General features: G+C 44.0%; 1 protein-coding gene across 19 annotated transcripts in view; it reads left to right on the top strand.

Moving 5' to 3' along the window:
• Positions 1 to 14,986, top strand: part of syngap1b (synaptic Ras GTPase activating protein 1b) — a 116,662-nt gene that overhangs the window by 62,957 nt on the left and 38,719 nt on the right. For all 19 annotated transcript variants that reach the window (XM_090197453.1, XM_090197426.1, XM_090197394.1 and 16 more), the window contains 11 exons: positions 43 to 137; positions 1,604 to 1,725; positions 7,900 to 8,053; positions 8,642 to 8,740; positions 10,614 to 10,853; positions 11,108 to 11,437; positions 13,091 to 13,235; positions 13,357 to 13,501; positions 13,651 to 13,887; positions 14,152 to 14,353; positions 14,670 to 14,878. In XM_090197453.1, the coding sequence (XP_090053579.1) occupies positions 43 to 137; positions 1,604 to 1,725; positions 7,900 to 8,053; positions 8,642 to 8,740; positions 10,614 to 10,853; positions 11,108 to 11,437; positions 13,091 to 13,235; positions 13,357 to 13,501; positions 13,651 to 13,887; positions 14,152 to 14,353; positions 14,670 to 14,878 (1,978 nt within the window). The remainder of the gene's footprint in view (positions 1 to 42; positions 138 to 1,603; positions 1,726 to 7,899; positions 8,054 to 8,641; positions 8,741 to 10,613; positions 10,854 to 11,107; positions 11,438 to 13,090; positions 13,236 to 13,356; positions 13,502 to 13,650; positions 13,888 to 14,151; positions 14,354 to 14,669; positions 14,879 to 14,986) is intronic.

Below are 14,986 nucleotides of genomic sequence, written 5' to 3'. Positions count from 1 at the left end.
CTCTCTCTTTCTCTTACCTGACTTCTTCCCTCTCTCTCTCAGAGAACGCTCGCGCCCGGCGGAAGAGCATAGCCAACGTGAAGCAGCCAAGCATGGAGATCCCTCCCACTGCCCCTCCCCAACCCTTCCGACAATCCGTGAGTACCCCTCCCTCCTACCGCCCTCACTCGCTCCCCCCGTCCCTCTCTCTCTCCCTCCCTTCCCACTCCCCACCACACACCTGTCGCAGGGCCAGTGGAACCCCTCCCTTCCCCTTCCCCCTCACCCTCTCACCCTCTCTCTCCCCCTCCCTCCCCCATGGCCACTCCTGCCCTCAGCAACGCTACAAGAAAGGGGTCGGTACTCCCCCTCTCTCACTGCCCCTCTCCCCCTGCCTGTCCCTTAGTCTCCCCCACTCCCCCCCTTCTTCTAATTGGCCGGGGGACTGGAGGGTTGCCGCTTCCAGCCCAGTGACCGGACGCCATATCGCACCTCTTCCTCCGATCGAGGTACATGACTCAGATGTCTCTGTATGTGGTGAAGAAAGCCCCTGTAAACTTCACGTTACATCCTTTGCCAAATGCTATTTCTGTTCCCTATGCCAAATGTGATCCACCACTGTGATTCAGTTCTTCTGACTGTATGAGGCTTCAAAGTGTCAGACAGGCCGGCTAATCAAGCCAGAATGACTTATCTAGTCCTACCAGTCGGTTACTGTGACGGTCAGCAAATAAGTCAAATTTTTTGTCACTTCTTTAAAACAGACTTCAGTGACACAAAGCTCACAAAAAGTGAATGGTTGGTCTCGATTCAGACCAATTCCTCGCAGAATGTAGCGTTCAATGTTGATGTGTAATGTGCAGATTGATATCTGAGTGGATTTTAGACATGGAGAGAGGTTGAATTCAGCTGATTCAGTATTGTAAGACTGTCATAAAAAGCATTGTTATTATTCAGATACAATAGCAGCATGTCTCTCCTTCCACTCTGAGAGGAAAAGGCTGCATAGTAGTTGTATGGAACCTTATACTGCATGTTGCGGAGAATGACATCATTCATTGATTTTCATTCCACTATTGAAGCCCTGTTCTCCCTGTCAGCACTTCTTATCAAAGACACAGTATCAACACACAGCCTGTTAGATTAGACCTGTGTTATATACTGACTAAATCAGCTGATTAAAATCAGGGGAATATGGTTGCATGGAAGCACAGGACAAAACTGCACTGCAATATGAAGCTCCTTTTTTTTACTGAGGTCCAGTGTATGCTGTTGGATTGTGGGTATATTTATGGCACAACACCACCCACTGTTGGTTACCAGATGATACTACACTATTCTACTACTGCTGTATTGTGGACGTGTGACTGATATAATATGCAATAAATCTTTCTGTTGCTCTCCCCCTTCGTGCATCTGTCATTCACTAAATCACATATGTCCTCTGTTCTTCTTCCAATCCATTTTGGGCACGAAATATCGATCTTTCCTTACTCACCCTATTCCCCCTCTCGACAACTCTGATGTTTCTCCTTTCCTGTGTCCCCTTCCTCCCTCTCTCCATCCCTGTTTCACACCCTCTCATTCTTCACCTCCTCCCTCTCTCCATGGCTGCCCTGTTCAGAGTTTCCTCAGTAGAAGGTTGAAGGGCTCTATCAAGAGGGCTAAGAGTCAGCCCAAACTGGACCGCACCAGCAGCTTTCGACACATGATCCTCCCCCGCTTCCGTAGTGCCGACCAGGACAGGTACGAGTCTGTGTGTGTCTGTGTGTGATTCTGTGAGGGTGTGCGTGTGTTCCCTGCTCTCTCTGTTCCGGAGCAGGTCAGGCAGGCACTTAACTTGTCTTTCTAAGTGTGTGTGTGTACACTCCTACCTGTGTGTCCACATGTATGTGGGACTCTTAAAGATGCTTTCTTGTGTCTATTTTGGATACCTTTCAAGGACAATGTGGCATGTACTGTGTTTTACTATTACTCCTAGCTGTAATGAAACCAGTAAGCCTTGACAGTAAGTGTCTGTTTCACAACCGCCCCTTTCAGTGCCGCTGCACTCCCATTTTACATAGTACATTGTTTATGACTGCTTAATACATGGAGAATACCAGTGGAAGATTTCATTTGAAAAAGTCTTGACGTTTCCATGGCAACCATCAGACAGCCGTATGGCCACAGAACAGACATACAGTTGAAGTCGGAAGTTTGTAGACACTTACAGTGCCTTGCGAAAGTATTCGGCCCCCTTGAACTTTGTGACCTTTTGCCACATTTCAGGCTTCAAACATAAAGATATAAAACTGTATTTTTTTGTGAAGAATCAACAACAAGTGGGACACAATCATGAAGTGGAACGACATTTATTGGATATTTCAAACTTTTTTAACAAATCAAAAACTGAAAAATTAGGCGTGCAAAATTATTCAGCCCCCTTAAGTTAATACTTTGTAGCGCCACCTTTTGCTGCGATTACAGCTGTAAGTCGCTTGGGGTATGTCTCTATCAGTTTTGCACATCGAGAGACTGAATTTTTTTCCCATTCCTCCTTGCAAAACAGCTCGAGCTCAGTGAGGTTGGATGGAGAGCATTTGTGAACAGCAGTTTTCAGTTCTTTCCACAGATTCTCGATTGGATTCAGGTCTGGACTTTGACTTGGCCATTCTAACACCTGGATATGTTTATTTTTTAACCATTCCATTGTAGATTTTGCTTTATGTTTCGGATCATTGTCTTGTTGGAAGACAAATCTCCGTCCCAGTCTCAGGTCTTTTGCAGACTCCATCAGGTTTTCTTTCAGAATGGTCCTGTATTTGGCTCCATCCATCTTCCCATCAATTTTAACCATCTTCCCTGTCCCTGCTGAAGAAAAGCAGGCCCAAACCATGATGCTGCCACCACCATGTTTGACAGTGGGGATGGTGTGTTCAGCTGTGTTGCTTTTACGCCAAACATAACGTTTTGCATTGTTGCCAAAAAGTTCAATTTTGGTTTCATCTGACCAGAGCACCTTCTTCCACATGTTTGGTGTGTCTCCCAGGTGGCTTGTGGCAAACTTTAAACAACACTTTTTATGGATATCTTTTAGAAATGGCTTTCTTCTTGCCACTCTTCAATAAAGGCCAGATTTGTGCAATATACGACTGACTGATTGTTGTCCTATGGACAGAGTCTCCCACCTCAGCTGTAGATCTCTGCAGTTCATCCAGAGTGATCATGGGCCTCTTGGCTGCATCTCTGATCAGTCTTCTCCTTGTATGAGCTGAAAGTTTAGAGGGACGGCCAGGTCTTGGTAGATTTGCAGTGGTCTGATACTCCTTCCATTTCAATATTATCGCTTGCACAGTGCTCCTTGGGATGTTTAAAGCTTGGGAAATCTTTTTGTATCCAAATCCGGCTTTAAACTTCTTCACAACAGTATCTCGGACCTGCCTGATGTGTTCCTTGTTCTTCATGATGCTCTCTGCGCTTTTAACGGACCTCTGAGACTATCACAGTGCAGGTGCATTTATACGGAGACTTGATTACACACAGGTGGATTGTATTTATTATCATTAGTCATTTAGGTCAACATTGGATCATTCAGAGATCCTCACTGAACTTCTGGAGAGAGTTTGCTGCACTGAAAGTAAAGGGGCTGAATAATTTTGCACATCCAATTTTTCAGTTTTTGATTTGTTAAAAAGGTTTGAAATATCCAATAAATGTCGTTCCACTTCATGATTGTGTCCCACTTGTTGTTGATTCTTCACAAAAAAATACAGTTTATATCTTTATGTTTGAAGCCTGAAATGTGGCAAAAGGTCGCAAAGTTCAAGGGGGCCGAATACTTTCGCAAGGCACTGTAGGTTGGAGTCTTTAAAACTTGTTTTTTCAACCACTCCACAAATTTCTTGTTATTAACAAACTATAGTTTTGGCAAGTCGGTTAGGACATCTACTTTGTGCATTTTTCCAACAATTCTTTACAGACAGATTATTTCACTTATAATTCACTGTATCACAATTCCAGTGGGTCAGAAGTTTACATACACTAAGTTGACTGTGCCTTTAAACAGCTTGGACAATTCCAGAAAATGATGTCATGGCATTAGAAGCTTCTGATAGGCTAATTGACATAATTTGAGTAATTTGGAGGTGTACCTGTGGATGTATTTCAAGGCCTAACTTAAAACTCAGTGCCTCTTTGCTTGACATCATGGGAAAATCAAAAGAAATCAGCCAAGACCTCAGATTTTTTTTGTAGACCTCCACAAGTCTGGTTCATCCTTGGGAGAAATTTCCAAATGCCTGAAGGTACCACATTCATCAATACAAATAATAGTACGCAAGTATAAACACCATGGGACCACGCAGCCGTCATACTGCTCAAGAAGGAGACGCGTTCTGTCTCCTAGAGATGAACGTACTTTGATGAGAAAAGTGCAATCAATCTCAGAACAACAGCAAAGGACCTTGTGAAGGTGCTGGAGGAAACAGGTACAAAAGTATCTATATCCACAGTAAAACGAGTCCTATATCGACATAACCTGAAAGGCCGCTCAGCAAGGAAGTAGCCACTGCTCCAAAAACGCCATAAAAAAGCCAGACTACGATTTGCATCTGCACATGGGGACTTTTTGGAGAAATGTCCTCTGGTCTGAAACAAAATAGAACTGTTTGGCCATAATGTTCATCGTTATGTTTGGAGGAAAAGAGGGGGGGGGCTTGCAAGCCGAAGAACACCATCCCAACCGTAAAGCACGGGGGTGGCAGCATCATGTTGTGGAGGTGTTTTGCTGCAGGAGGGACTGGTGCACTTCACAAAATAGATGGCATCATGAGGGAGGAAAATTACGTGAATATATTGAAGAAACATCTCAAGACATCAGTCAGGAAGTTAAAGCTTGGTCGCAAATGGGTCTTCCAAATGGACAATGACCCCAAGCATACTTCCAGTTGTGGCAAAAGGGCTAAAGGACAACAAAGTCAAGGTATGGGAGTGGCCATCACAAAGCCCTGATCTCAATCTCATAGAAAATGTGTGGGCAGAACTGAAAAAATGTGTGCGAGCAAGGAGGCCTACAAACCTGACTCAGTTACACCAGTTCTGTCAGGAGGAATGGGACAAAATTCACCTAAATTATTGTGGGAAGCTTGTGGAAGGCTACCCGAAACATTTGACCCATGTTACACAATTTAAAGGCAATGCTACCAAATACTAATTGAGTGTATGTAAACTTCTGACCCACTGGGAATGTGATGAAAGAAATACAAGCTGAAATAAATAATTCTCTACTATTATTCTGACATTTCACATTCTTAAAATAAAGAGGTGATCCTAACTGACCTAAAACAGGGAATTTTTACTAGGATTAAATGTCAGGAATTGTGAAAACTGAGTTTAAATGTATTTGGCTAAAGTGTATGTAAACTTCAGACTTCAACTGCATCTCTTAGTCTCTCTCTCTCTGTTTTCTCATCAACCCTGTCACTCCCTTCTTCTCTAAATTACCCTAGTTTACATAACAACTTGATTTCCTCTGAGAGGTACTCTCTTCCACCATCTTCCCCCTCTCCTTCTCTCTCCTTCTGTCTCTCTCGCCCTCTCGCCCTCCCTTTCTCGACCTCCCCCACTGTCCTTTATTTCTCTCATTCTGACTCATTTCTTTGGATCTATTTTTATCTCTCTCTCTCTCTCTCTCTCTCTCTCTCTCTCTCTCTCCTACTCCACTGTAAGTATTCAATGTTCTGATGCACGTTATGAGTGATTGTCCACAAAAACAGTGGCACAGGGAGAACGCGAGAGAGCTGGATGCATCAGGGACATCATAGTAGGGAGACTGTTACTTTCTTTTCTCTGCTTTTTCTGTGTTGTGGTCACTGTCATTCTGTATCTGTCTCATCTTCAGTTCAGTGGCATTGTGGCATAATCGGTGTGTGTGTGTCTGTATGTATAAGTCAGTGTGGGCGGGTATGGCGGGCAAGCGTCATGGACAATTCTATTCACGTGTTGCTCTGTGCCTTATGCATGTACAGTATGGCTGTCAATAGAAATATAGCTTTGTTGTCCAATAACTATCGTGGTAACACTATTGTGGTTATGCTCAAATCTAATCTAATCCAGTGAAACTCTAATTGAATGCTAATGTGTTTACTTCTTCAGATGACAATTAGACCCATTGTGAGACTAGCAGCGCATTGTTTTTTGATGTGACCTCTTTTGAAGCTCACATAACACAGAATTTGTGAGTACAGACGGATTCCTTTGGCATGAAAAGCAGAATGGTTGCGTGCTGTTTCTCATTTTTTCAGAATCAGATATGCTCAAGTGTATCTCAGAAAAACTCCACTGGGCCTGCCGTTATGAAAGATCTCTAGCTCTCTGTGCCCTCAATGACTGATTGTATTCCAATCCCCTTGTCACAGTTCGATTTGTTAGTGAGATTGTAGGGAGCTATAAACAGAGTCCCTTTAGTGCAAGAAGTGTATACCGACATTCAAATGAAAAATATTGACCGTGGTTGCATTTTTTTGGGCCACATGGTGCCAGTTGCCTTGTTGACTTAATCATCCCCCTAATCAAATCAAATTGTATTTTTCACATGCTTCGTAAACAACAGGTGTAGTCCTTACAGTGAAATGCTTACTTACAGGCCCTTCCCAACAATGCAGAGAAAAAAAAGAAAAATAATAACACTAGGAATAGACACACCATGAGTAACGATAACTTGGCTATATACACGGAGTACCAGTACTGAGTCGATGTGCAGGGGGTAATTGAGGTAGATAAGTACAGGATAAAGGTAGGGATAAAGTGACTTGGTAACAGGATAGATAATAAACAGTAACAGTAGCTCACTCATGTGATGAGATGAGTCATAAGAGATGCAAAAAAAGTGCCAATGCAGATAGTGAAATAGTTAACCAATAGCTAGCTACATTGACTAGCTATTTAGCAGTATTATGGCATGGGGGTAGAAGCTGTTTAGGGTCCTGTTGGTTCCAGACTTGGCGCATCGGTCCCACTTGCCATGCGAAAGCAGAAAGAAGAGTTTGACTTTTTAGGGCCTTCCTTTGATACCGCCTGGTGTAGAGGTCCTGGATGGCAGGGAGCTCGGCCCCAGTGATGTTCTGGGCCGTACGCACTGCCCTTGTAGCTCCTTGCGGTTGGATGCCAAGCAGTTTCCATACCAGGCGGTGATGCAGATACGGTAGTCACTGGGAAGCTGTAACCTATACGACACCTCGTTGACCCTCCAGAGAACCTTGAATGGCCCAACAAACCGGGGGCTCAGCTTCTTGCAGGACAGGCGGAGTGGGAGGTTCCTGGTAGAGGAACGGGGGTCGTCTGCTCCTTTTGACGGTGGACGGCAGGCTGGAGTCTCACGTGGGCATCGCTCCACACTTCTGCATACCTGAACCACTCATCAACCGCAGGAGCTTCAGTCTGGCCCGTGATCCACGGAGCCAGCTCCGGCTGAAAACCCAGAGCACACTGAAAGGGGCTCAAACCAGTGGAGGAGTGACGAGCAGACTACGTCCAGAACTCACTACATGGAAGGAATCGAGCCCCCAGCTGCGCTTCCAGGAGGACTAGGAAAAGAGAATAGCAAAAGGAGTACGGGAAAAACACGCTGGTTGACTTGACTAAACATATAAGACGAACTGGCGCAGAGAGACAGGAAACACAGGGATAAATACACTGGGGAAAATAAGCGACACCTGGAGGCGGTGGAGACAATCACAGGAACAGGTGAAACAGATTAGGGCGTGACAGTGACATGTTCTAAAACTTTTGACCGGTAGTGTATATGTGGCTGTTTGGCTGTGGGAGAGTTACCCTTTATAACCACAGTTCAGACTGCTGTGTACTGTATCCTTGATGCGGTGTAATGTAATGTATGGGACTCACTCTGCTCCTCTCACTGTGTCTCTGCTCCCCACCCAGAACACGCCTGATGCAGAGCTTCAAAGAGTCCCACTCCCATGAGTCCTTGCTGTCTCCCAGCAGCGCTGCCGAGGCGCTGGACCTCACCCTGGATGAGGACGCCATCATCAAGCCCGTCCACTCCAGCATCCTGGGACAGGAGTACTGTTTCGAGGTGACGCTGACATGACCCACACACACACACAATGAACACAGATAGTGCTACTAATTAAACCTGGGTTCAAATACTATTTGAAATCATTTCAAATAACTTTGCTGGGCTTGATTGAGCTTGCCTGGTGCACTGGAACCAATAGAAGAAAATAAAGTTCAAATCCTGCCCATCTGCCACTCCGGGCAGGCTAAAGCAAACACATTAACACATATTAAAGATTTCAAATAGCATTTGAACCCAGGTCTGTCTACTATTGTTACTAATGCTACTAATGTTGGGTAGAAGTCTCTCCATTGGCATCAACAAAAGGATTTATTGAATAAGGCTGTGATTTTTTTTTATCTAGTTATCTGTGGAAAAGATATCAAAAAGAAAGCCAACAAGCGGCTCGAAATGAGCTCATGTCCCAAGTTGATTTGTCACAGAAATTTGTTGTGAAAACGGCTTTCACTGCATGGCTCACTTTCCCATAGCCGACGTGTACATGACACAAGTCTCTATGATTTAAAGGACGTTGTTATGCCACTTGTCATCTTCTCCCAAGTTGCTAATGGTTGTGGCTGTTGATGTTACCGTTGGTAACCTCAGGTGACTACGGCTTCAGGAACCAAGTGCTTTGCATGTCGCTCGGGTGCAGAGAGAGACAAATGGATCGAGAATCTTCAGAGAGCTGTCAAACCCAACAAGGTGGGGAAACAAGGACGAGAAATTAAGTTACTTCTCTGTCTGTCAGTGCTTCTCTCCTTCTCCCCTGTCTTCAATATGTCTGTGTCAATCTGAGCATTTCCTCATTTTGTTTACTGTAACCTCCATGTGCTCTCTGTTTGTCTGTATCTGTAATGTGTAGTGATCAAATACAGTACATATTAAAACACAGCACTTCTACACCATCATCCGAGTTCAATAAAGGACTAAAAAGACGCAAACTCAGCACTTTAGATGCGGTTGATTAAAACAGATCTTCTAATTTCAGCTCAGCTTGATCTCCTAGGTCTGCGTAATAGGCCCCTCCCCTCCCCTCCCCTCCCTCTTATCAAAAGAGCCATTACGTGGGACAGATAACTGCTCTCGATGGCAGCAAGGGAGCTGCAGTTATTAAGGCAAACCGAGAGGAAACATCAGCCCGAGTGGATTGACTCATCCAGATGCTGTGACTGCAGGGTTCCTGGCCTGAATCACGGGGCTCCAAGGACTCGACACGGGGGCTGCAAAATACCCTCTGCACCCGCATGAATCTCCAACCAGATAGATGATGGGAGAGATAAGACGAGGTGCGACGTCGATAGAGACCAGGATGTTCATTAGGTTTCGCAACCGTCGCTGGGCAGACAGACGCTCTTGATTCTTCTTCCTATTGAAATTCATGATGAACAGTTGAAAGGATTGTATCGGCGGACGTCTGCATTTATTGTCAGGCGGCATACCAATGAAGTACTTAAGAAATAACAACTTTGGAAAATTGGTGATATACTTAGCAGTCGAAATTTGGTATTAAGAGCTGAGCTAAGCCAAGGCTGAGCGATCCAGTGGCATTTCAGACTAGTTAAAATGACTCACCCCTGACTAAAACATCACTCTGTGCAATCTGCACAGCACGCTCTCCTCCCATGGGGTGATTTCAGACATAGTTGGCTTTTTGTAAACATGTTCAGAAAATGCAGCTCTCTGCTGCAACATTACCAATCACACGTCCACTTTCTGTCTCTCATGCCTCCAGTACATATGTGTTATCTAATTTATCTCCAGTACATATGTGTTATCTAATTTATCTCCAGTACATATGTGTTATCTAATTTATCTCCAGTACATATGTGTTATCTAATTTATCTCCAGTACATATGTTTGCATATTGCTCTTAGACTGTTCTTAATCAGTGGTGGAAAAGGTACCGAATAGTCATAGTTGAGTAAAAGTAAAGATACCTTAATATACAATGGCCCAAGTAAAAGTGAAAGTCACCCAGTAAAATACGACTTGAGTAAAAGTCTAAAAGTATTTCGTTTTAAATATACTTAAGTATCAAAAGTAAATGAAATTGCTAAAATATACTTAAGTATCAAAAGTAAAAGTATAAACCATTTCAAATTCTTTATATTAAGCAATCTTGACAGCACACTTGTATTTTTTTATTGACGAATAGCCAGGGGCACGCTCCAACACTCGGACATAATTTACAAACGAAGCATTTGTGTTTTGTGAGTCCGCCAGATAAGAGGCAGTAGGGAGGACCAGGGATGTTCTCTTGATAAGTGTGTGAATTGGACCATTTTCATGTCAAAATGTCACGAGTACTTTTGGGTGTCAGGGAAAATGTAGTAAAAAGTATATTATTTTATTTTGGAATGTACTGTAGTGAAGTTAAATATAAATAGTGAAGTACAGATACCCCAAAAAACTACTAAAGCATTTTTACTTAAGTACTTTGCACCACTGTTCTTAACCCACTCAACCCTCCCTCTCCCTTTGGCTTTCTTTTTCTCTTTGGTCTTTTCCCCTTTGGTTTTCTTTCCTCCCTGTTCTGCCTTGTCCTTTTGCCACCCTCTCTTCGAACCCTCTTCAGGACAACAGTCGGAGGGTGGACAACGTGCTGAAACTCTGGATCATCGAGGCGCGGGAACTTCCCGCCAAGAAGCGCTACTACTGCGAACTTTGTCTGGACGACATGCTTTACGCACGCACCACCAGCAAGCCCCGGACTGACACCGTGTTCTGGGGTGAGCACTTTGAGTTCAACAACTTGCCAGCCGTCCGCAACCTACGCCTTCATCTCTACAAGGAGACTGACAAGAAGAGACGCAAGGTGAAGGGACAACTCTCTCACAAGTGTGCAAAACTGGATAAAACTGGTTAAAATGACATTTTTGCAGGCTGGTTAAAGCTGTGGTTTAATGACAGCAACTTGCCCAATGATTAGGCGTGGAAATAAATATACTTTAGTTTCATTACTATCCTCTTTTTCTCCTCTTTCTTAAAGGCCCAGGCCCCATAACTCTTGACCACAAAGTCCCACATTAAGTTTCTCTGATTTATGCCTTATTTCCCCTCTTCTATCAGGAAAAGAGCACATACCTGGGACTGGTCAGTATCCCTATCTCCAGCATCACGGGCCGACAGTTTGTGGAGCAGTGGTACCCGGTCATCCAGCCTAGCGTCCTGGCCAAGGGGCAAGCAGGGGGCAAGATCATCAATGCCTCCCTACGCCTCAAGTCCCGTTACCAGACCATGAGCATCCTGCCCATGGAGCTGTACAAGGAGTTTGCCGAGTATGTTACCAATAACTACCGGACTTTGTGTGCGGTGCTGGAGCCTCTACTGAGCGTGAAGAGTAAAGAAGAGGTGGCCTGTGCGCTGGTCCACATACTACAGAGCACAGGGAAAGCAAAGGTAAGTATTGGCATGAAACTGAAGTTGTTACTTCAGTAGTACACGGTACAATGCAAGGTCATATTCCTGTATACACCTACCTCACTGTATCCTGTGTATTTACCAGATAAATGCTGTTTTTGATTTGATAACATAATATTGATGGAACAGGAGTAGGGGGGGGGGCATTACTGCCAAATAGATCAGTGTCATAACCGTATTCTTTAAATACATAGGATGTGGTGTTGTGATGTAACCAGTGTAACATGTGTCATGCTAATGTAACCATCCTATTACTTGATGGCCCATGTTCTACCAATATGTCATGCAGACGGGCCATTGTTTACTTTACTGGCCACACTGGATATTCATTCAGTCCTTGAATTTGGGCAGTTCATGGTAGGGCTCAATGCCATGCTATGTAGAAGATGTGCTGAACAGGCAAACATCGCTTCCATTGGTCGATTATCAATCAAATTACAAAACGTAACAAAACATTCCATAGCATTTTTTACCTCTCTTTTGGAATTTTCCACAACCACAACTTCTACAACCTCAGGTTCCCTTCAAAATCAGACTATCTCCACCAGTATCTCCCTGAGAAATACATGTTTGTGTGATGGCAATGTACCAAATGTATAGCTAGATGATGCATTGTTTGGGTGGTCCTAGGTTGAAAATGCTGTCAACCATCTAGCTAGCTAGCATTATCATCTACAAACCAAACACACTATCATGTCAACGATCTGCATATCTAGCTTTAGCTAGTTGAAATAAAGGCATTGGGCATCTTGTGTGGTTTATGCAGTGTATACATGATGTAGCTAGTTATCATTAGATTCTTTGAGTACAAAACAGTCCAAATACAAAGATGTCAGCTAGCTAAGTAGCCATGTTAGCAAGCTTGAACATTGAACACACTAAGGTTAGCAGCTAATGTAGCTAAAAAACCCAGTCTAAAAACGCAACCCAACACTTACCTACCTGTTCATGAGGAGGCCATTTCGGCAACACTCTTCCACCTTTCAAAATTAATTCCAATGTTTATCCGGTTTCTGGATTGGTCATGAGCAGTCTTTTTTGTGCTTCTTTTTCTCTTTTGGGGTCGAGTTTATTCAGATCCAAGAACTGAGAATGATGCTTGTTTCTGTCTACATTTTCTGAAAATGCTGACCCTGCTACCAGGACAGTTTATCTGCAAACAAGTTAGCTAGCTTGTTTGCTTCGTCTGCTCTGTATTTGTTTCTGGCGACTGTAGCTTGCAAGTGACTTTCACTTCCTCTCCAGCTCCGGAGCATGGCAGCAGGGTTGTTTGAGTAGATAGGATTTAGTGCGAAGACACACCTTGCCTAGAAAGCCAGCCCAAGGCGGCTCAGGGCTCCATCCCCTTGTTTTCGTTCAAAGTGAAAACACAACAGAAGAAGTGGGGCGGCATGGAGGCGCCCACAACCTGCGGATTCTATCTTTAAGGCACTATGAACTACAAAATGAACACTAGTTTGACTACTTCTTGGTTTCCTTACCAAACCATAAGCCAAAAGAGATAACAAATTACATTCTGACCTCAGGAAAGGCGTTATATCCTCAAAATTGAATTTGTGAGTACCCAATAGATTATAATTGAATGTTTTAAAAAGAAAGTCTATGCTATGTTGACGTTTTGTTTTTTCCCAGGATTTTCTTTCGGACATGGCGATGTGTGAGGTAGATAGATTCATTGACCGAGAACACCTTATCTTCAGAGAGAACACTCTGGCCACCAAAGCCATAGAAGAGTACCTCAAGCTGATTGGACATAAGTACCTCAAGGATGCAATAGGTGTGGCCTTCGTATGCTTCACATTAATCACTCAATACATGTTGTTGAACTGTTCTTGCTGTGATATATTCATTATCTTTCTGTGTTTGCCTAATGGTCAGTGATATTGTGTTTGTTTCAGGGGAGTTCATAAGGGCACTGTATGAATCAGAAGAGAACTGCGAGGTGGACCCCATGAGGACACCACCCTCTGTCCTTCCAGATCACCAAGCCAATCTCCGCATGTGCTGCGAACTGGCACTCTGCAAAATCGTCAACTCCCATTGGTCAGTAGACCAAAGACCAAAGACTTATTTACAGAATTTTGATTGTTGAACACCAGATTTGCATTCAGTTGTTGGGATACACTGCCTGACTAAAGCAGAATATCCTATCAAATGATAATAACACACTGAATATTTGTATCTCTCTGCAGTGTGTTTCCTCGAGAGCTGAAGGAGGTGTTTGCCTCGTGGAGGGTGCGCTGTGCGGAGAGGGGGAGGGAGGACATCGCAGACCGCCTAATCAGCGGCTCCCTTTTCCTGCGCTTCCTGTGTCCGGCCGTCATGTCCCCCTCCCTGTTCAACCTGACCCAGGAGTACCCAGACGAGCAGACATCTCGCACGCTCAGCCTCATCTCCAAAGTGGTGCAGAACCTGGCCAACTTCTCCAAGTCAGTTCATTCATTCACTACAACTTATAATGTTATGCTTATGCTAAAACTTTTGTAATATTTAGTATTTTTCCAGGACACAGATTAAGCCTAATCCTGGACTAAAAAGCGTGCTCAATGTAGATTCTCCATTGAAAGTGTTTATTAGTTATTAATCCAGGGTTGGGCTAATTCTGTGTCCGGGAAACCAGCCAATGATGTAATCTCTGTGAGTATACAGCATTTTGACAATTCTTCTTCTCTCACTCTCTCTCGCTCCCTCAGATTTGGTATGAAAGAGGAGTACATGTGCTTTATGAATGAGTTCTTAGAGATGGAGTGGGGCTCCATGCAACAATTCCTCTATGAGATCTCCAACCTGGACAGTGTGAGCAACGCGGGGGGCTTCGAGGGCTACATCGACCTGGGCAGGGAGCTGTCCATACTGCACAGCCTCCTCTGGGAGGTCATGGCCCAGCTCAGCAAGGTAGGGAGGATCAGGGTAAATATTGACAATATAACCTCTACAACATATGACCAATAAAAAAGTACAAGTTACAGATAACCAATGTGGTGTTATTCAATAATGAATAAGTCCAATTAGGACTCAGGACAATAAAATAACTATGTATGGTCTTGACACACCAGTAATCTGAAAGTATGAGTCAGTAGAATGAATGGAATGATTAAGTATACTTGCAATTTTCAAGAATAAGATACTTCAACAATTGAACCATTTGAATGCTTTTCCTATTGCCATTGCTAACTTGTATTCATGTCAGTCTTCTAACCCTAACCCACAGGATGCCATTATCAAACTGGGTCCCTTGCCCCGCCTCTTGAATGACATCAGCATGGCCCTGCGCAACCCCCACCTGCAGAGGCAGCCCAGCCACCAGAACCAGACAGATAGAGTCCATGAGAGACAGACGGAGAGGCTGCTCTCACGACCCAGCTTCCACAGGGGAGTCTCCTCGGAGTTTCAGAATCTCATGATGAAGGATCTCAACAGGTAGTGCCCTGGCTTTATTTAATCCTATGGGCCTATTTCCTGGAAACAGGTTAAGTATAGTCCTGGACAAAAAAAGCACTTTGAATGGAGAATTTCAGTTGAACATAC

Source organism: Oncorhynchus mykiss, chromosome 2, assembly GCF_057628025.1.
Source record: "Oncorhynchus mykiss isolate SJ-2025 chromosome 2, ASM5762802v1, whole genome shotgun sequence".
Classification (NCBI taxonomy): domain Eukaryota; kingdom Metazoa; phylum Chordata; class Actinopteri; order Salmoniformes; family Salmonidae; genus Oncorhynchus; species Oncorhynchus mykiss.
The sequence above is the reverse complement of the archived record's forward strand: the minus strand, read 5'-3'. Positions and strand labels throughout refer to the sequence as shown.